At 42.4% G+C, this 20,459-nt stretch overlaps 1 protein-coding gene and 1 pseudogene across 2 annotated transcripts in view; one reads left to right on the top strand and one right to left on the bottom strand.

The window, feature by feature from the left end:
* The window catches only part of SLC37A3 (solute carrier family 37 member 3), a 46,844-nt gene extending 39,879 nt beyond the window's left edge, over nt 1–6,965 (top strand). The window contains exons 14-15 of the mRNA XM_081286405.1: nt 4,273–4,338; nt 5,509–6,965. Of these exons, the coding sequence (XP_081142531.1) occupies nt 4,273–4,338; nt 5,509–5,601 (159 nt within the window). The 3' untranslated portion in view covers nt 5,602–6,965. The remainder of the gene's footprint in view (nt 1–4,272; nt 4,339–5,508) is intronic.
* A 9,830-nt stretch (nt 6,966–16,795) lies between these two features.
* LOC308645282 (translation machinery-associated protein 7-like) lies at nt 16,796–17,189 on the bottom strand (annotated as a pseudogene). The gene has a single exon. The product of its transcript is annotated as a translation machinery-associated protein 7-like (transcript).
* Nucleotides 17,190–20,459: the final 3,270 nt, after the last annotated feature.

Raw genomic sequence — 20,459 nt, 5'->3', positions numbered from 1 at the left:
GTGACCCCTCAAGTCTATGGTCAATCAATTTTTGACAAGGGTTCCAAGACAATTCAATGGGGGAAAGGATGATCTCTTCAACAAATGGTATTGGGAAAACTGGATATCCTCTTGCAAAAGAGTGAAGTTGGATACTTACTTTGTCCTGTACAAATGTTAACTCAAAATGGATTAAAGACCAACCTTAAGAGCTAAGATTGTAAAACTCTTAGAAGAAAACACAGGGACAAATTTTCATGACAAGTATATACAGAATATTCTCAACATTCTTATTCATTAGGAAAATGCAAATCAAAAATACAGGGAGATATTTACCTATGACATGATTCTACATTTAGAACACCCAAAAATCTCCACCAGAAAACTCCTAGAACTCATAATCAAATTCAGCAAAGTAGCAGGATATAAAATTAACACCTGTAAATCAGTTGCATTTCTCTTCACCAACAATGAATCAGCTGAAAGAGAAAGTAGGAACAAAATCCTATTACAACAGCCTCCAAAACAAAACAAAACAAAAAAAACCCCAAAACCAAACCACAACAAAACTTGGAAATCAATCTAACAAAAAGGTAAAAAAACTTCTACAATGAAAACTACAGAACACTAAAGAAGGAAATTAAAGAAGACCTTAGAAGATGGAAAGATCTCCCAGAATCATGGATAGACAGAACTAATACTGTCAAAATGGCCATACTACCAAAAAAAAAAAAAAAGCACTATACAGACTTAATGCAATTCCTATTAAAATTCCAATGACATTCTTCATAGAAATAGAAAAAGCAGTCATGAAATTCATTTGTAAAAACAAGAGTCCCAGAATAATCAAAGCAGTACTTAGTAAGAAAAGAAAAGTAGGAAGCCTCATAATACCAGACCTTAAATTATACTACAGAGCTATCGTAAGAAAAACAGCATGGTATTGGCACCAAAACAGACATGAAGACCAATGGAACAGAACAGAAGACACAAAGACAAACCCACATAAATATAGTTATCTCATACTAGACAAGAGGCACCATAAACCTACATTGGAGAAAAGATAGCCTCTTCAACAAATAGTGTTGAGAAAACTGGAAATCCATGTGTAGCATAATAAAATTTAACCACTATCTCGTCCTGCACAAAAGTTAAAATAGATCAAGGACCTAGGCATTAGACCAGAGACCCAGTAGGCCCATCCAGCTTTCTAGCATTTTGGTTTAGGAACTGACTTCCTCAATAAGACGTCTGAAGCACAAGAAGTAAAATCAAGAATCAATAAATGGGATATCAAACTAAAAAGTTTCTTCACAGCAAAGGAAACAAAAATGTGAACAGAGAGCCTAAAGAATAGGAGAAAATCTTTGCAACCTGCACTTTAGATACAGCATTAATCTCCAGAATATATAAAGAACCCATAAAACTTAACACGCAAACCAAATCCCAATCAATAAATGGGCAAAGGAACCAAACAGGAACTTCACAGAAGAAGAAATATGAATAGGCAAAAAATATATGAAAAAATGTTCAACATCTCTAGTAATTAGAGAAATGCAAATTAAACCACACAGAGATTCCATCTCACTACAGTCAGATGGCAATTATCAAAAATGCAAGTAACAATGTTGGTGAGGATGTAGGGGGAAAGGTTCACTTGTACATTTGTAGTGGGACTGCAAATTGGTGCACTCACTCTGGAAAGTAGTACGGAGATTCCTCAGAAAACTTAGAATAGAACCACCATTTGACCCAGTCAGCCCACTCCTTGGATATACCCAAGCATGGAGTATATGCTTTAGTGACACAGCCCCATCAACATTTCTAGCAGCTCAAATCACCATAACTAAGCTATGGAACTAACCTTGGTGCCCTTCAACAGATGAATGGATAAAGAAGATGTGTTCTATATACACAATGAAATATTACTCAGGCTGGATATGGTGGTGGATGCCTGTAATCCCAGTGGTTTGGAAGGTTGAGTCAGGAGGATCCCTAGTTCAAAGGCAGCCTCAGCAAAAGTAAGGTATTAAGCAATTCAGTGAGGCCCTGTATTAAATAAAATACGAAATAGGGCTAGGGGTATGGCTCAGTGATTGAATGCCCCTGAGTTCAATCCCTGGTACAAAAAAAAAAAAAAAAAGAAAAAAAGAAAAAAGAAAGAAAGAAATATTAGCCATAAAAAGTGACTTTATGGCATTTGCTGGTAAGTGGATGGAACTGGAGACTACCATGCTAAGTGAAATAAGCCAGTCCCCCAAATCCAAAGGCCAAATGCCTGATATGCGGATGCTTAATATACAACAAGGGGGCAAGGAATACAAGTTCATTGGATTAGACAAAGGAGGATTAGACAGGTAGGGAAGGGGAATGGGAATAGGAAAGACAGTAAAAGGAATTGGGCATGACTTTCCTATGTTCTTATATGTATACATGACCGTGAAACTCCACATCATGTACAACCACAAGAATGGGAAGTTATACTCCATTTATGTCTAATATGTCAAAATACATTCCACTGTCATCAATGTCATGTATATCTAAAAAAAAAAGAATGCAAAGAAAAGAAAAAACAGGGAGAGAGCCAGATGTGGTTCGCAAACCTGTGATCCTATCTACTTGGGAGGCTGAGGTGGAAGGATTACAAGTTCCAGGCCAGCCTCAGCAACGTAATGAGGCCTCAGCAACTTAGACCCTGTCTCAAAATAAAAAATAAAAAAAGCTTAGTGGAAAAGCACCCCTGGATTCAATCCCCAGTACGAAAGCAACAGCAAAATTAACTATAAAACCCAGGGATGCAACTTCATGCCTGTGGGAAGCTGTAATCAGAAAATTATGAAATATCAAATGTTGGTGAGCGTGTGGAGAAATCAGAGCCATGCATTGCTGGTGGGAATGTAAAAAAATAATAAATAAATATGGAATTATCATAAGATCAAGCAATTCTACTCCTCAGTATTTTCCCCCCAAAATTAAACACAGGCACTCTGGTATTTGTATGCCAGCTCCTGTTCGTTGTATCATCATTCCTGATAGCTGGGAACAGTCAAGGTATCTAACAGATGAGTGGATAAATAAAATGTGGTGTATCTATACAGTGGAATGCTCTTCACCATAAAAGGAATAAAGTTCTGATACACGCTTACAACACGGTTGGACCTTGAAAATGCTGTGCTAGATGAAGTGAGCCGCACACAAAAGAACAAACATCTACAGTTAGGGAAATTCCTGGAGTCAGAAGGGGGCCATGAGGAATTACTTCTTAACAGGTACAAAATTTCTATTGGGTGATGAAACTTTTGGTAAAAGTGGTGATGGTTGCACAACATTGTGAATGTAACTGATGCCACTGTTGCGTACACTTAGAAGTGGTTAAAACAACAACTCTTTTTTTTTTTTTGGCACCTGGGATTGAACTCAGGGGCACTCGACCACTGAGCCCCATCCAGCCCATTTTATTTAAAGACAGGGTCTCACTGAGTAGCTTAGCACCTTGCTTTTGCTGAGGCTGGCTTTGAATTTGTAATCATCCTGCCTCAGCCTCCTCAGCCACTGGGTTTACAGCGTGCACCACCATGGCTGGCCTAAAACAGCAACTTTTATGTGAGATCCATTTTGTTGTAATCAAAAAAGAATGGGTTGGGGCTGGGGATGTGGCTCAAGTGGTAGCGCACTCGCCTGGCATGCGTGCGGCCCAGGTTCGATTCTCAGCACCACATACAAACAAAGATGTTGTGTCTGCCAATAACTAAAAAATAAATATTAAAAAAATTCTCTCTCTCTCTCTCCCTCTCTCTTAAAAAAATAAATAAAAAAAAGAATGGGTTAAATGCTATGAGAATCTTTAGTAATTGAATGTGAAATAAAAGAACATGCAGTAGAGTGTCGAGGAAGAGCAGCAGTCCTGTGTGAATGGCGGAGCTGAAAAGTGAGCAGCTCATGTAGAAGACAAAGCATTTTGAAAGCATGGATTGTTCCTTTCATTGGAAGACAGAATGCTTGAGTGAGAGTGGTTTGAGGATGTTCATCTTCCTCTCTGAATAGCACAGTGAATAAAAATAAAACTGAATGTAACATCTTTTATACAGTTTTTGTATTTGCATCCTGAAAGCTTACAGAATGAACCATTAATAAAGCTTAAATGGGAACATGTCCGTGGAAGGGCTTTGTAAATGGGCATACAAACCCTAACTCCCTTCTGATTTTCTAAGATAGCTGTTAGTCTACTTTTTAGCTACTTCATTTTATTAATTTATTAAGAATTATACTGTAATTCATTTCTCTTCCTTTTAGTATTTGGTGTCTTTAATCCAGGACAACTTAGGATGGATGTGGGTTTTCTACTTTTTCATTCTCATGGTAAGTGTATGCCTTTTTTTTTTTTTTCATAAACTTGTCATTTTTCTTAGTAATTTTATTTAGAGTATTTATTTAAGTCACTTTTTGAGAAATAGCAAAATTTCTGATTGCTTTTAAAAACCCTTTTGTGAAAAGTAATGTTTTATTAGTCAAAAATACACATTCTTTTCTCAAGGAGGAAAAGGGTCCTCAGTTTATCCTTGATCTGAGTCTAATGAGTATTGCCATTTATAATGCCAGATGAACAACCAGGGACTTACTTAAGATCTGCCAACCGTTAATCAGTGCACTCTTCTGGGTTGTTCTCTATCTGCTAAAATATAATTTGAGATTTCTGAAGGAAATTACAGTGTGTGCCAAGCAACATAGAGTTAAAAAAGAAGCATTGATCTGATTAACACTGTCCTGTGTGCAGGTTGAATGATGAACATCTCTGGAGGAAATAGTAGTTACACCTTAGACACTCTTGGCTGGGATTTTTGTACTCTCTGGGAAACAGCCAATATTGAAATAAGGCTTTGTGCTTTCAAAGTGATGAATAGGCGTGTTACACACTCTGCCACACTATTGGTGGAATAGTGCACAAGACAGATCTACTTGAGAGTCTGGTGGTGGCCTTGTCCTCCAAGGATGCATGTAGTGTCCTGTCCCTAGATCTGGGCCATCCTGATTGGAGGCATCCTTAGCCACCCTAGGACCTGGGGTTGTCTTCTTGTCTGGCCCGAGGCCCTGGGATCGGCAACCCCAGGAAGCCTCTGGAGCTCTCTTTTAGTTACCTCCTGGCTTCTGGAGATGGTGCCATATGACTGGTTCCATCCTTGGCCTCCCTGCTAAGTAAAGGGAAGTAGCTTCTGAAGAACCTGCTGTTGTAGAAAAACAATTTCCATCAGTGAAACCCTGTTTTTTGCTGGGGCTGCAGCAAAAGTGTTTTGCTCTACCTAATGGAAATCCTTCACTTAAGTTATTTTTTGATAGCTAATATGTCATTTAGTATGTTGTGATATTAACTGTAATTTTCAAAAGTCATTTCTAATTCACTGAAGATTAAAATTATCTTTCTAAATAATCAAAACGAATGTAATTGTTCAGACCCATTGTTTATGTCCAAAACATGATGCTCTAACTGAAGTAAGTTGTCACTGCATATTTAATACTTTCTTCTCTTCACAGACTAGTTGTACAATTCTGTTTATCTCACCATTAATAGTGAAGGAAATAATCTCTCTTGTGCAAAGGAGACAAGCTCACATATTGAGTGAGTGACGGTGCCCACAAGAAAAAAAGAACAGTGGGAGACACGAGACTATAAGATCTTTTAATTCACTACATTTGGGGTCGTCTGAGAGCACCAACATAACCTCGGCTTACCAGACCTCTTTCAACACTGCCAGCCCCCCGGGACACTGGCCAGGAGTGAAGACTGCATTATTTTTCTACACTATAGGAATTACTATTGATGATTTTTATTGTTGTTTCATGAATGTACTGGATGGTGTATGAATCTACCTGCATCCCTGTTGGCCCTTTGAGGTTTATGCCTTTAACCCCGGTATCATATTGGCCTTGGACCCTGTACTGCAGCCTCAAGAACTGATGAACAGGAGAGAGCTGAACATGGTTTGCATGGATAATGAATAAAAAGGAACATGGCATTTTGCTTTGGTAACAAGTTTGCAGAGAGTGGCTCACCTCTGAAGCATCAAAACTTGAAAAAGAGCTCCTGCAGGGTTGAGCTGCAAACCCATCATGGACTACGAACACTACCAGCTGAGCTGGGAAAGATGGCGCCACGTGCTTGTTGGCTCCGGCACTGTCTCAGAGTCGTTTGCTAAAGAAGCAGACTATCTCCCAATTATTGTCAACTTATTCTGCCTCTTCACTCACAATTAGCTTTGACAACTGGAGGCCTTTTGTGATTTTGAGGACAATCAGGCACATTAGTTATCTTGAACATTCCATTGTGTAGCTCTCAACCCCAGATTTGCTGTCTGGGAACTTCAGGGCCCTTTGGGAAGCGAATCTGCTCAGCCCTATTTTTGGAGGATTGATCTCTGTCACTACTAGGTTCCTGGAGTTCCCTCAGCAGAAGACAGAATTAGAGGAAAATCCTGGAAGTGTTCCAGAAGTGTGAAGTGCGTGATGTTGACTCACATTGATGGGTTTCTAGGTCTGAGGGGTGTTGTCTTTAGAAGAAGGTAGTGTATGTATTCAAGGCTGTGAATTCTATATTAATCGGTGTTTTAAGGTCACTATATGTATTTTAAATTATGTAAACAAACTAGGAGGAAAATGTGCAATTTTGAGGGATACCTAATTTGCTTTGAATTAGCAAATATTTTTCAATCTCTTGCTTTATACTTCAAAATGTGTGTGATGAACTTGTTGATGATATTTAATCATGAGGATTTTTGATCACTTTATTGCTTGTTTACTGACATAAAAGGAAAATACAAAACACAGGAAGGAGAAATAAACCAACTTTTGTAGTAAATGTCTATCCATTTAGTTATTTAAGTCTCTTCCATGAGCTCTGTGTATTTTATTTTCTCTCTCTCTCTCTCTCCCACCCCTCCCTTCTCTCCCTCTCCTCTTTCCCTCTCCTCTCTCCCTCTCTCCTCTCCCCTCTCTCCCTCTCTCCTCTCCTCTCCCCTCTCTCCCTCTCCCCTTTCCCTCTCCTTTCCCCTCTCTCTCCTCTCCTCTTTCCCTCTCCTTTCCCCTCTCTCCTCTCCCCTTTCCCTCTCCTCCCTCCTCTCCCCTCTCTCTTCTCTCCCCTTTCCCTCTCCTCTCCCCTCTCTCCTCTCCCCTCTCTCCCTCTCCCCTCTCTCCCTCTCCCCTTTCCCTCTCCTCTCCCCTCTCTCCTCTCCCCTTTCCCTTTCCTCTCCCATCTCTCCCTCTCCCCCTTTCTTTAATTGAACCCAGGGCCTTGTGCATAGTCATCAGCCACTGTACCCGAGCTACCTCCCCAGCTCAGCTCTGTGCCTTAAGTGTCCTGGTACCGAGTGGCACTGGTGTGCAGGTGCTGATCCTCCAGCCTTGCCCGGTCTTGGATGCCCCCTATGTGCTGGTGGGCCTAATTCCCCTCAGGCTCTGTGGACACTTGCCCTCTCGCTCTCTGGAAGACTGCTCATTCTGGATAAGTTGCCTAGTTGTAATTTAGGGACTGTCCAGATGAACCTGTTATTTTCATAGACTCTTTTACTCACATTTAACTCTGAGAGTTTCTTTTTCTCCCCAGCTCCTCAGCAGCAGGGTTTTATCTTTGTGTCCTAATGCCAGTCAGTGTTTTCTTACCAGTTTAACTTTAGGTGGGTGAGTGTTCTTTGACCCGTCTGTGGCCCCCTGAGCTGTACCTGAAATGAAATTATAAATAAAATAAATGCTCAGCTTTGGAAGAAATGATGTATTGCCCTATGGGTGTATTTCCTTGTGTTCTAGTTCTGCCAATCTGGGTGAGAATTCACTTTAAGAAATGCCTAAGAGTTAACTTCACTCTCTTATTATTATTTTTCCCTGGAAGAAAAGGCCATAGTGAAAGCGCATCTGAAATTGCCTTCTCTGTCAATAATTTGAAAAAATATAAGGCACAGTAGGAAACTTTTACACACTAAGATAAAGGATTGTTGGATGTGGAAAAAAAAATGCCTTCCAAGTTTCTCATGTTCTGGAAGTAAAAATGATAATTCAGATTTTTTTTTTTTAACAGTGCTGGGGATTGAGCCTGGGATACTCTATCACTGAGCTAACCTCCTAGCCCTTTTTAACTTTTTATTTTGAGATAGGGTCTTGCCAAGTTCCTAAGGCTAGCCTCAAATTTGTGATCTTCCTGAATATCTGGGATTACCAGTGGCCCACTGTACCTGGGAAAAATTCTTTAATTAAATTTTAAGTTGGGCACAGTGTCCCATGCCTGTAATCCCAGCAGTCAGCAACATGGGAGCTAAGACAGAAGGATTGTAAATTCAAGGCCAATCTTAGCAATTTAGTAACACTCTGTCTCAAAAATAAAGTGGGCACTGTGGCACTCTCATAATCCCAGTGGTTCAGGAGGCTACAGCAGGAGGATCCCACATTTAAAGCCATCCTCAGCAACTTAGTGAGACCCTGTTTCAAAAAAAAAAATAAAAAGGGGTAGCAATGTGGCTCAGTGGTTAAGCCCCCAAGGGTTCAATCCCTGATACCCCCCCAAAATAAAAAGGAATGGGGATATGGCTCTATGGTTGAGTGCCTAGCATGTGTGAGGCCTTGGATTCAACATCCAACACCACACCAACACACACACACACACAGAGTAAAATACTAATTAAAAAAAAGGTCAGAAGGGACAGAAATGGTCTTACTTCTCCACCCGAGGCTCGTCTCCTGTCTACATAGGCTACTCTGCCAGTTGCCTGCATTAGTAGTTTTCATCATAAATCCTTTTAAGAGTCTGAAAGCCACTTACCTTCTCCCCAGATCAAAACTCACAAAAAGAGAAAATTTTATTGTTGGGTGTTCATGGGCCAAACTCAAAGTCCTTAGACAACAGAGACAGAAACTTTGGTCAGAGCATGGGAGCCTCGGGGAGGTTCTCCACAGTGCAGCTGCCACCTGTTTCTTTTTTAAAATATTTTTTTTTTTTAGTTGCAGTTGGACACAATACCTCTTTTTTTTTTTATGTAGTGCTGAGGTTCGAACCCAGCGTCTCGCACGTGCTAGGCGAGCACTCTGCCGCTGAGCCCCAACCCAGCCTCCATCACCTGTGTCTGAGTCTCCTGTTGCCTCTCCATGAACTAAAGTCAGACTGCTTAGCTCACAACTCACTGTAGTGGCCCTTTTCTTACCTCCTTGTCCTGACTTGCTCTTTCCTGTAATACCCCTTTTCACTCTCAGCATCCTGAATCTTCATTTTCCTTGAAGGCTGGCCAAACCGCCTAGTCTAAGAAGCCTGTCCTAACCAGCCCTCCAGGCCTCCCACTGCCCTTCCTTCCTCCATGCTTACTTGGTGCTGCTGGTGTCTAATGCCCCACCCTCTTTTCTCCAAGCTTGAGGGCCTTGGTGGTTGGTCCTGGATATCCTTGCTCTTGTTGGAAAAAGTGGAAGGAACCTGGGAGTGGAGACTGGGCAAAGCAGGCTGAGGGGGCCTGGACCCTGTGGATTGCTTTTTTACTTGTTTCCTTCAAGAGAAGGCCCTTCTGCAATAGCTGTGCTGTGGTGCTGTGGTTCCCAGTCCTAGTGACATTGGGATCTAGGATGAGGAGAGTATGCAGGAATTTTTAAGGGAAATACCCTCCAACCATTGAAATGCAGAATCAAGCCATTGAGATGCAGAAAACACCATTGTAAACTTTGGCCCATGCCCTTGTAAAGTGCAGGAGATCTGGCAAGAAAGCTGGTGCAAAATTGTGCAGCTCCAGCCTGGATCCACCTCTAGTCCAGCCCCTCTGTAAATATTGGATCCCAGACCAAGTCAGGGCTGCTCCTCATTCTTGAGACAGCCTACTTTCTCCCTTAAATATGTATCTGCCGCCTTAAATAAACCTGTCTATGCCTTTGCCTAGCTTGTGCTGAAATTATTTTCCATTATACATGCCAAGAACCTCACTGGTCCTGGGTTGAGTTTTGCCTCTCCTCTGGGAACTCCTTGGACCCTTCTTTAGAGACATCTCTTCTGCTGTGACAGTCTCTTTAGCAGCTCTGCTGCTCTCCTAGAGAGCTCGCAGTGGAGAGCAGGAAACTCAGTGATCCAGTGCAAACTCCCCGTTCCCGCTACACATTCCTTCTGTAGCCTTTCATGTTCTCTTCCTGCCCCCCCCCCCAGTTCCCCTTGATACCTACCTTCTATTCATGGTGCTAGAGTGCCTGTTTCCTCCGGAACATTCTAGAGCCCGTATCATAAGACCACACAGTCTGCCGCAGGCTGACTGGTTTTACTGCCTGATTGTGTTCTCTGGTTGTTCCTGGTTGTCACTTCCTCACCAGAGTCAGCACCAGGCCCTGGGACACATTTAATCAGGACAGCCATTCACTTTTCCCACCTTGCCTCTTTTGTTCCTTTAGATTGGATCTTAGTTATCCTCCTTTTTCTTTTCCTTAATTGCCCCGAGCATTTCTGGTGACAAAGTTTGTTTCAGCATGTATCTAGGGTAAGTCAGATGAAGTGTGAAACACTGAGGTTTATATATGCATGACCATGGATAGCAGATTCCTTAATATATGGGTATATATGTATATGGTACACAATATCTATAATTATATGTTATTAATAAGTAGCATTTTAAAAATGTATTTGGTACTGGGGATTGCACTCAGGGCATTTAACCACTGAGCTACATCCCCAGCCTTTTTTATATTTTATTTAGAGACAGGGTCTCACTAAATTGCTGAGGCTGGCTTTGAACTTGGAATCCTCCTGCCTCAGCCTCTCAAACTGCTGGGATTACAGTTGTGCATCACCATGCCTGGCTTTAAATGGCATTTTAGAAGCAAGTACATGTGTTAGGGCTGGGGATGTGGCTTAAGCGGGTAGAGCACTCATCTGGCATGCGTGCGGCCCAGGTTCAATCCTCAGCACCACATACAAACAAAGATGTTGTGTCCGCCGAAAACTAAAAAATAAATATTAAAAAAATTCTCTCTCTCCCTCTCCTTCCCTCCCCACCCCCTCTCTCTCTCTTAAAAAAAAGTACATGTGTATATGTGAGCATATATATGCATTAATGTGGGTATGAAATATGATAATTACCTATAGTTACATATTTATAATTAAAAGATTTTTTTCACTGTGCTGGCAGTTAAAATGTGTATTATTTGAAAAATGTGTATGCTTAAAAAGGACTCTTCTGCCCAGACCTGGTGGGGTGGTCTCTCCTTGAGTAGTGAAGTGAAGCCTTGTGTGTGTATGGATCTTTCTGCAGTGCCGTCCTGTTCACTATTTCACCCTACCACAATCCTCAAGGTTGTCAGGTAATTCTGTAGTTTGCAGGTAAGTGCTGAGATTCAGAGAAGGTGAGTGCCTGCCTAGGATCACTTGATCTACTACGGGATAGGAACAGAACTAAATTGACACTTGGGTCTTTGAATTAACCGTTTTCCATTGCCCTGTATGGCCTCTTCCCCTGGGCCTGCTTCCAAGGTGGGATGCAGCTGCTCTCACCTCCTCCAGGGCCACCGTCCTGAAGGACCAACAGAGCCACCAGGCCTTGCAAAGCTTTGTGTGCAAGCTTCCTGCAGCCCCAGCTCCTACCCTCTGTCCAAGCCACCCTGGCTGGTGGCCTCACTCCTGGGTCTTAGCCTGTCTCTGCAGTGGCTTTCTTTTCTTTCTTTTTGGACTCAGGTATGAACCCAGGTGTGCTTTATCACAGAACTACACCTCCAGTCCTTTTTAAACAAATTTTTGTTTTGAGACAGGTTCTCCCTAAGTGGCTTAGGGCCTTGCTAAATTGCTAAAGCTGGCCTCAAACTTACAAACCTCTTGCCTCTGCCTCGTGAGTTGCTGAGATTACAGGCCTGCACCATCCACCCAGCAGTTCTGTAGTGGCTTCTCCTCTAAGTTCACCTCTTTACAGAGTATCTCTTTTCTCCTTCCCGGTCCTTCTGCTTGAGTCTGAGGAGGGTTCTGCCACCCAGGAAACTCTAGCACTGTCACCTCTCCCCTCTTCCGTGTCCCGCAGTCGCTGCAGTTTTTTCCTGTGTGTGTCTTACTGGGATCTGACCTTCCCCTCTGTCAAGCTCCCTGCTCAGTCACCCTTCTTTCTAATGAAGGCTGCATTAATGTTGAACGAGTTCTCGCTTCCAAAAGGCCATTAGCCTTTACTGCTTACCACTGCCCACTGGTAAAGAACTTTTTCTTTTTGCCCTTTCAGAAATTAGACAAAAAACAGAAAGATCATTTGAAACTCTTTCAGTCCCCTTATCCCTGTGGAACAAGGAAGTTGTCATCTCAGAATGTTAACATTAGAAAAATGCAGATAAAGGGCCACCCTGTTTGGCACGAACATTGTGGATTTAATGGGATAATTGTATTTAGGTAAAACCTTTCATCCAGGACTTCAGAGGCCTTTACCTTGTTTACTAGTTATTATCCCTGAGGCCTGGAGAGTGACATCATGATGCTGTGTGTGTGTGTGTGTGTGTGTGTGTGTGTATTTATTTACTTACTTTGCATTTTCCCCCCAGGCTCACTATGGTGGGTTTCAGGGAGTTAAGAGCTAACAGGGAGCTTGCTGTTCCTCATCCCCAGGTGGCCACTGACCTGTACTTGGAGGGCCCATGCTGTCCCTTGGGAGCCATCTTGGGGTTTGAAAGGTCATCGTCCTTTGAGTGAAAATCTTCGTGTTTTCTTCCGTTATTCCCAATTCTTCTATCTGAAGCCACACAGATTTGTATTTTCTCTTGGTGTATTTGAAGAAAACTTCCATTTTTTCCCTTTGAAAAGCTTTTTAGGTCTCTAATCTTGAAATTTTATTGAATCTGTTCCTCCAGCTATTGCTTTCTGACAAATCTAGTCCTTTCTTTCTGGTTCTGGGGATCAAACCAAATGCCTTGCACATGGTAAGCACACACTCTACCGCTGAGCTACACCCCAGCCCTTCTAGTCACTTTAAAAACATTCCCTCATGGGGCTGGGGATGTGGCTCAAGCGGTAGCGCGCTCACCTGGTGTGCGTGCGGCCGGGGTTCGATCCTCAGCACCACATACAAACAAAGATGTTGTGTCCGCTGAAAACTAAAAAATAAATACTAACAATTTCTCTCCCTCTCTCTCTCTCAAAAAATAAATAAATAAGGTTATGATTAAAAAAAAAAAACATTCCCTCAGGCTCTGGTAAGTGGGAGGTAGAACTTTTTTTTTTTTTTTAAATATGTTTATTTAGAGACAGAGTCTAGCTAAGTTGCTTAAGACCTCTCTAATTTGCTAAGGCTAGTTTTGAACTCCATATTTTCCTGTCCCATCTTCCCCAATGTTTGGACTATGGGTGTGTGCCTCCAAGCCCTAGAACTTTAATAAATGTCTATCTCAATAAATATTAATATTCAATAAATGTATACTTTTCTCTGTTCTAGGACTTCCTTTAGAAAGTTCTGCTTTTCATATTTTCTAAAACCTACAAACAGCTAGCAAAATTTTATCTGTAGCTCCAATTTGATATTCATTTTGCAGTCTTAAATTGCCTTTAGGGTTGGGCGCAGTGGCACATGCCTGTAAGTCCCAGCAGCTCTGGAGGCTGAGACCAGAGGATCATGAGTTCAAAGCCAGACTCAGTAATGGTGAGGTACTAAGCAACTCAGTGAGATCCTGTCTCTAAATAAAATATAAAATAGGGCTGGGGATGTGGCTCAGTGGTTGAGTGCCCCTGAGTTCAATCCCTGTTATAAAAAAAAAAAAAAAATTGCCTTTAGGGCTGGGCTGTAGAGTGGTGATAGAGTGCTTTCCTAGTATGCAGGAGACCCTGGGTTCCTTCCCCAGCACCAAGAAAGAAAAAATCGCCTGTGGGTATGAAGTTGCTTTAATGTCGTGTGGCCAGTGTTTTCCTGGCAGCCTACACACCTGCTTCTCACACTCTCCCAGGGTCTCTGTTTCATAAGTTGCCTGAACCGTTGTTGAGTCTCGTTGGATATCTAGATTCTTGTTCACTAAGTAATTCTCTATATCACGTCACATGTGTGCCTTCATCCTCCTGCTTCCCAGGTTCTCGGTAATTGTTGGTGGCAACATAGTCTTCCTCCAGGCTCACAGCCTCAGCCATCATTTTTGACACGTCTTTCTCTCTCCAGACAGCAAACCCCTCCTGCACCCCGCCAACCCCGTGATGCCGATTCTTCCTCTTCCTGGCTTTTCCAATTCATTTTTCGTTTTTTATTTGGAAGCCAGTTTCCTCTACCTGAAGGGCTGTTGTCTGTGCCATGCTCTTAACTAGAAGAGTCTTGAAACGGTACTTGAGTGGTGGTGTTCTGCTCCTCAGGCCTGTTGCAGGATCAACTATGGTTTTACCTGTTTTACCTGAATCCGCATGGGTGGTGAGAAAATCTGAGAGACTTAAAAGTAATCAGGGGCCACTGTTCCTTTCCACCACCTTTTCCTTTGTAATGTTGAACACCTCTCTTCCTTGGGGGTCTTTTTAAAAAATAAAGACAACATTATACACATCATTCAAGCCACTGTTTAAACTGTGCGGGACATTTAGAGCTGTGCCCCCAAGAAACTTCATACACAGGAGCAGTCACTTCCCATTTCCTCTAAGCCCTAGCCCCTGGCAATTGCCAATCTACCTGTAGTCCCTGCAGATTTTCCAATTTTGAGCATTTCATATAAATAGAATTATACAGAATGTGGCTTTTTGTAACTGGCTTCCTTCTTAGCAAGTTTTCAAAGCTCATCCTCATTGAAGCATGTATCAATACTTTATTTCTTTTTATTGCATAAAAAATCCTCCATTATATGAATATATCACCTTTATCCATTCATCCATGGATGAAAAATTGACTTGTCTTTATTTTATAAAATTCACATACAGTAAATTCTGCCTTCTTTACAGCATGCAATTCATAGGCTTTTCAGTTCATTTGCAGAGTTGTGCAACCATCACCATTACCTAATTTTAGAACATTTCATCACCCTATAAAGGAACCCTATCCCCATTAGCAGTCGCTCTATTCTCCCCTGTCCCCTGTCCCCTGATTTCCATTCTGGATCTGTGGATTTGCCTGGGCTGGACATGTCATATAAAGGAATCACAGTATGTGTTCTTTGGTGACTGTTTCCTTTTACTTACATAATTTTAAGGCTGTTCTGTGTTTTCTTAGATTCTCTATTTCTTTGGTGTCTGTTTATCAGAGGGCCAACTGATTATATATATATATATATATATATATATATATATACATACATATATATATATTTTTTTTACATTCCTTTTTTTTTACCATTTCTATTGGTGCATTGCAACACATAATAGTGGGATTCTTTCTACTGTATTTGTACATGCATGTAACAGAATTTGCTCAGTCTTCTTCTTCAGTTCCTTCTCTTTCCCTTCCCTCCTCCCTCTCCCTGATCTACCTGCTGTGCTCCACTGATTCATTTTTATTTTATTACTAAGATTTTTTTTAGTTGTAGATGGACACAATACCTTTATTTTGTTTATTTATGTGGTGCCAAGGATCAAACCCAGGCCTCACACATGCCAATCAAGTGCTCTATCCCTGAGCCATAACCCAGCCCCCCCATCTTGATGTTCTGTCATTCATGGTCTCACTGACTAGAGAGAGTGCCCCTCCCAGAGCTAGTCATTTCATAAAGATGAGGAAGGTGGTCCAGGAGAACGCCTTCACATGCAACTAACCAACCCAAGAGTCCATACCCTCAGTGGTCTCCTGACTGACACACACACCTTGTCTATCCAGGACAGTGTTCCTCAGACCTTAACTCAGTTTGGTCTTTAGCTTGTGATAAGGCGGCACATTCTTATTCTCAGAGACTACTGTATGCAATTTGTGACTCTATCTGCATGTACATATGCATATGTATATTAGGTATGTGTGTATATATGGTGTATGTGTGTTGTGTATATGTGCACCCAGAGTCGGCCTCTGTACCAAGGGTTCCACATTCATGAATTCAACCAATTATAAATGGAAAATATTTGAAAAAAAAATTGTACCAAATGTATAGAGTCCTTTTTAGTATCATTATTCCCTAAGCAGTATAACAACTATTTACACTGTATTGGGTATGATAAGTAATCTGGAGATGATTTAAAGTATCTGGGGGGGATACATATAGGTTATATGCAAAACTACCATTTTATATAAGGGACTTGAGCATCTCCAGTGTATTTTGACGTAGATACATGGAGCATAGCTTCTAATTCCTGTGGTTGTACATGATGTGGAGTTACACTGGTCGTGTCTTTATATATGAGCATAGGAAAGTTATGTCTGATTCATTCTACTGTCTTTCCCATTCCCATCTCCCTCCTTTCCCTTCCTTTCCTTTTATCTAATCCAATGAACTTCTGTTCTTCCCCACCTATTGCCCTTATTGTGTGTTGGTATCTGCATATCAGAGAGAATGTTTGGCCTTTGGTTTTGGGGATTGGCTTATTTCACTTAGCATGGTATTCTCCATCCAGTTACCTCCAAATGCCATAATTTCATTCTTCTTTAAGGCTGAGTAATACTCCATTGTGTATAAATACCACATTTTCTATATCCATTCATCTGTTGAAGGGCACCTAGGTTGGTTCCATAGCTTAGCTATTGTGAATTGAGGAAGCATCAGCAGGTTTTGACATACAGGAGTATCTCTTGTGGACACTGAGAGAAGATTATATTTCCCTAGCTCTGAATCAACACAGAATAGGTACCAGAGAACTAGGGTTGCCTCCTATGCCCCAAAGCAGCCAGAATTATTCCAAGTAGCCATCCTGTGCTGTATGTCCTATCTTGCTTTTGTGTGTGTGTGTGTGTGTGTGTGTGTATTATTATTATTATTATTATTATTATTTTACAAAAGTTTATTAAATTTACAACAGACTCCAACATAACACTTCATTCTAGCTATAGGTGGCAAAAGATGTTACAGCTGGGATCCAGATGTTTAAATAGGAATGGAATCAACGGTCACCATCATTTCAGGCACAAGAATCGGCTTACTTTTTGCCAGATTTCTTAATTCCACCTGTGGCCAGGGGGCCCTTCCCCTGGCCTTCGCTTTTAGCTCCTTAAGTTTCTTCTGCTCCTCTTTTTGTTTCTATTTGAAAGCCTTATCTTCCTCATCCATCTCCCTGGCCTGCTTCTTAGGTTGTTTCAGGGGCTTCTTCTTGCCACCTTCCCGGCTGGACATGGCGCCTGCCGCCCCTACCCCAGACCTTGTTCCTCCCTATCTTGCCTTTCCTGCAGAAGACAAAGGCTCTGGCTGGGCTTTCCCCTCCCCCTCTGTTTCCTGGTCAAAGTTAGCGCTTCCCTTGTGGCCCTGCACGCTATGGCCTGCCCCTCCTCCTGTTGGTCCTAAGAATCTTCATCTAATGGCAGACTTTTCTGTGTTGTCATTCAGCCCTCTCCATAAACATCCTGCTACAGTTGAGACAAAGCTTTGTAGTTAGTTTTGAAATCAGCTTTGTTCAAAATTGCTTTGGTGATTTTGAATCCCTTGAATTCTCCTTTTTTTTTTTTTGGTACTTGGAATTGAACTCAAGGGCACGTTACCACTAAGCCAAATCCCCAGCCCTATTTTGTATTTTATTTAGAGACAGGGTTTCACTGAATTGCTTAGAGCTGAGGCTGGGGCTTTAAACTTGTGATCCTCCTGCCTCAGCCTCCTAATTTGCGGGATTATAGGCATGCCCACCACACCTGGCTTGAGTCCCTTGAATTTTCATGTGAACTTTATAATTGGCTTCAAGTTCTGCAGTTGATTTTGATAGGGATTGTGTCAAGTTTGTAGATCAATTTGGGGAATATTACCATCTTAACAATATTAAACCTTCTAATCATGAACTAGGGTGTGTTTTCATTTATTTTGGTCTTTACTTTTTTCCCACAATGTTTCATAGTTTTAAGTGAACAAGTCTTGTTAATTCTTTCATTGGATTCATTCCTATTTTTTCCTTTTGCTTTCCTATAAATGGAATTATTTTATTTTTAATTGTTCAATGCTAGAATATGGAAGCATGCAACTGAGTTTTGGGTGTTGGTTTTATAGCCTGTGACCCATCGAACTTGTTTGACATAATCATTTCTGGGTGGTTTACTTAAGGTTTTCTGTATAAAGATCACATCATCTGGGAAGACAGAGGTGCCAATCTGGGAGCCTTTTATTTCTACTTCTTACCCAATGTCCCTGGTTAGAGCCTCCAGTTGTTGTATGGAAGTGCTGAGCGCCCACCCCTTGTCCTGTTTCTGATCCTAGGAAGAAAGCATCTAGTCTCCTGCCGTTAGGGAGGATGTTAGCTGGGAGTTTTTCGAAGATGACTTCTTGCCATCTTGTCATCTGCACTATTTTTTGACTATATAGAGTAGAAGGAAGGTGAACCTCAGAATCAGACTTGATGGGTTCATTAATTCTACCAGGAATCGTTAATGTATATTAAAGAAAGTCCCTTCTCCCAAACTGCTCCTAATAGAAGGAGGGAGGTTAAACATTGCGTGTGATCATGCCTGTTGGGGGTGTGACTAGGACAGTGACAGGTACAGAAACCAGGCTCCTGGGAAGATCAGAGCAACTTGGGATGGGATGTCTGAGTTGCTCTTAAGCAGCAGTGAGTCTTGGAAGAGAGTGGACGTGTGTGGAGATGGCAAGAGATGGTGCAGAGCGTAAGGACGTTGCTCAGGCTCATTCTTATTCTGCAGCACTCTCTATGGCTCCCGTGGCTTGTCATCGTGGACTGTACAGGAGCCAGACAGATGGAGCTGTTGACCCAATGCTCCAGCAGAGCTGAGTCGCAGCCCGATTCTTCCTTACAGCATCTGGCACTTAAGCTTATGTACTTCTTGGGTCCTTTTAGCCCAATAAGTTGGCCAGGTGATTCATTTGGTAAGTCTCACCAGGTCTGGTCTGCCCTGCCCTGCCCTGCCCTGCCCTGTCCTGGAACGGCTTGTCCCCCAGGCTGCCTTGGGAGGCTGAGAAGGAGGTGGCTCTCAGTCCCAGTTCCTCATCAGTGACTTCCAGGAACTGAGAAGGAAGCAGGAAGAACAGAAAGTGAGATAGTCTTAGGCTAAAAACACCCAAATCCTCTGTTCCTACAACACTTGTCTCTTGGCAGTCAGATGGGGAAGGAGAGGAACTGTGAAGGGTGCCAGGGTGCCAACAAGAGCATCCGTGTCCTTGGCAGAGCTCAGAATAGCATTCACAGCGCTCAGTGACTCATCTCCCGCAGGCCTGCCCACCGTGATCCCACGGCTGAGGACTGCTGAGTCAGGGCTCCTGCAGCTTCCTCCCATGACTTAAGTTCCCTGCCTTCCCTGGGCTCTCCCGGCTCTCCCTGCGCAGCAGAGGGGAGGCCCATGATGCTAGAGGCCTGTCAGGGAGGAGGGGCCTGTTCTGTGCCAGAGCTAAGCCTTCCCGGTTTTGTTTGTTTTTGGTACTGGGGATTGAACCCAGGGGTGGTTTACCACTGAGCTCCATCTCCAGTACTTTTTATTTTTAAGACAGGGTCTCCCTAAGTTGTTTAGGGCCTCACTCAGATGTCAAGGTTGGCCTGGAACTTGAGATCCTCCTGCCTCCCGAGTCACTGAGATGACAGACCTGTGCCACCACACTTGGCTCTTCGTACCTTCTTTCTTTCTTTCTTTTTCGATATTTTTTCTAGTTGTTGATGGACCTTTATTTTTATTTATTTATATGTGGTTCTGAGAATTGAACCCAGTGCTCCACACGGGCCAGGCAAGTGCTCTACCACTGAGCTACAGCCCCAGCCCCCGTGTCTTTTTTCTGGAAGGGCGTTCTCTCCACTCTGCATGGTGCCCTGGGTCCACTTGGAGAGAGGGAAGCCTCGCCATTTACATGGGGGGCCTGCCCAGCCCTTTTGGGCTAAGCAGTGCCCCTCTGCTGACCTCCCTAATCTGCGGTCAGTTCTTCTTTATCCCATTCTTTTCTTTTTTCTCTTAATTTTCTCTGTCAGAATTGTATTTATGAATGATATCACAGCTGTTGGATTTTTCTCCTTGGATAACTTCTCAGCCAGGTGCCTCCCTATCTCATGGGTGGACCTGGTCTGTCACTAGCCATGATTGGAGAGGGTACACCATTGCTTCAAACTGAGTCTCTATGTGGATCTAGGCTCTGCATTCACTACGTTTGTCTCCCTTTCACCTACAATCACTAGTTTAAAAATCATCCCAGTCTGACCTGGTGGCACGTGCCTGTCATCCTAGCCACTTGGAAGACAGAGGCAGGAGGATTGTCAAGTTTAAGGCCCATATGGGCAATTTAGTGAGTCCCTGTCTACAAACAAAGAAACAAATAAGCAGACTGGAGATGTAGTCCAGTGGTAGAGCACCTCTGGGTTCAATCCCCAGGACCATAAAAAACAAACAAACAAACAAACAAAAAAAAAAACATCTCAGTGCCAAGTGCCAAAAGAAAATAACAGCTCTGCTTTGAGGAAATAAGAAAATGGTTTCTTCTGAGTCAACATGAATGAC

Source organism: Spermophilus citellus, assembly GCF_964194105.1.
Source record: "Spermophilus citellus genome assembly, chromosome: 3".
Taxonomy (NCBI): domain Eukaryota; kingdom Metazoa; phylum Chordata; class Mammalia; order Rodentia; family Sciuridae; genus Spermophilus; species Spermophilus citellus.
The sequence above is the reverse complement of the archived record's forward strand: the minus strand, read 5'-3'. Positions and strand labels throughout refer to the sequence as shown.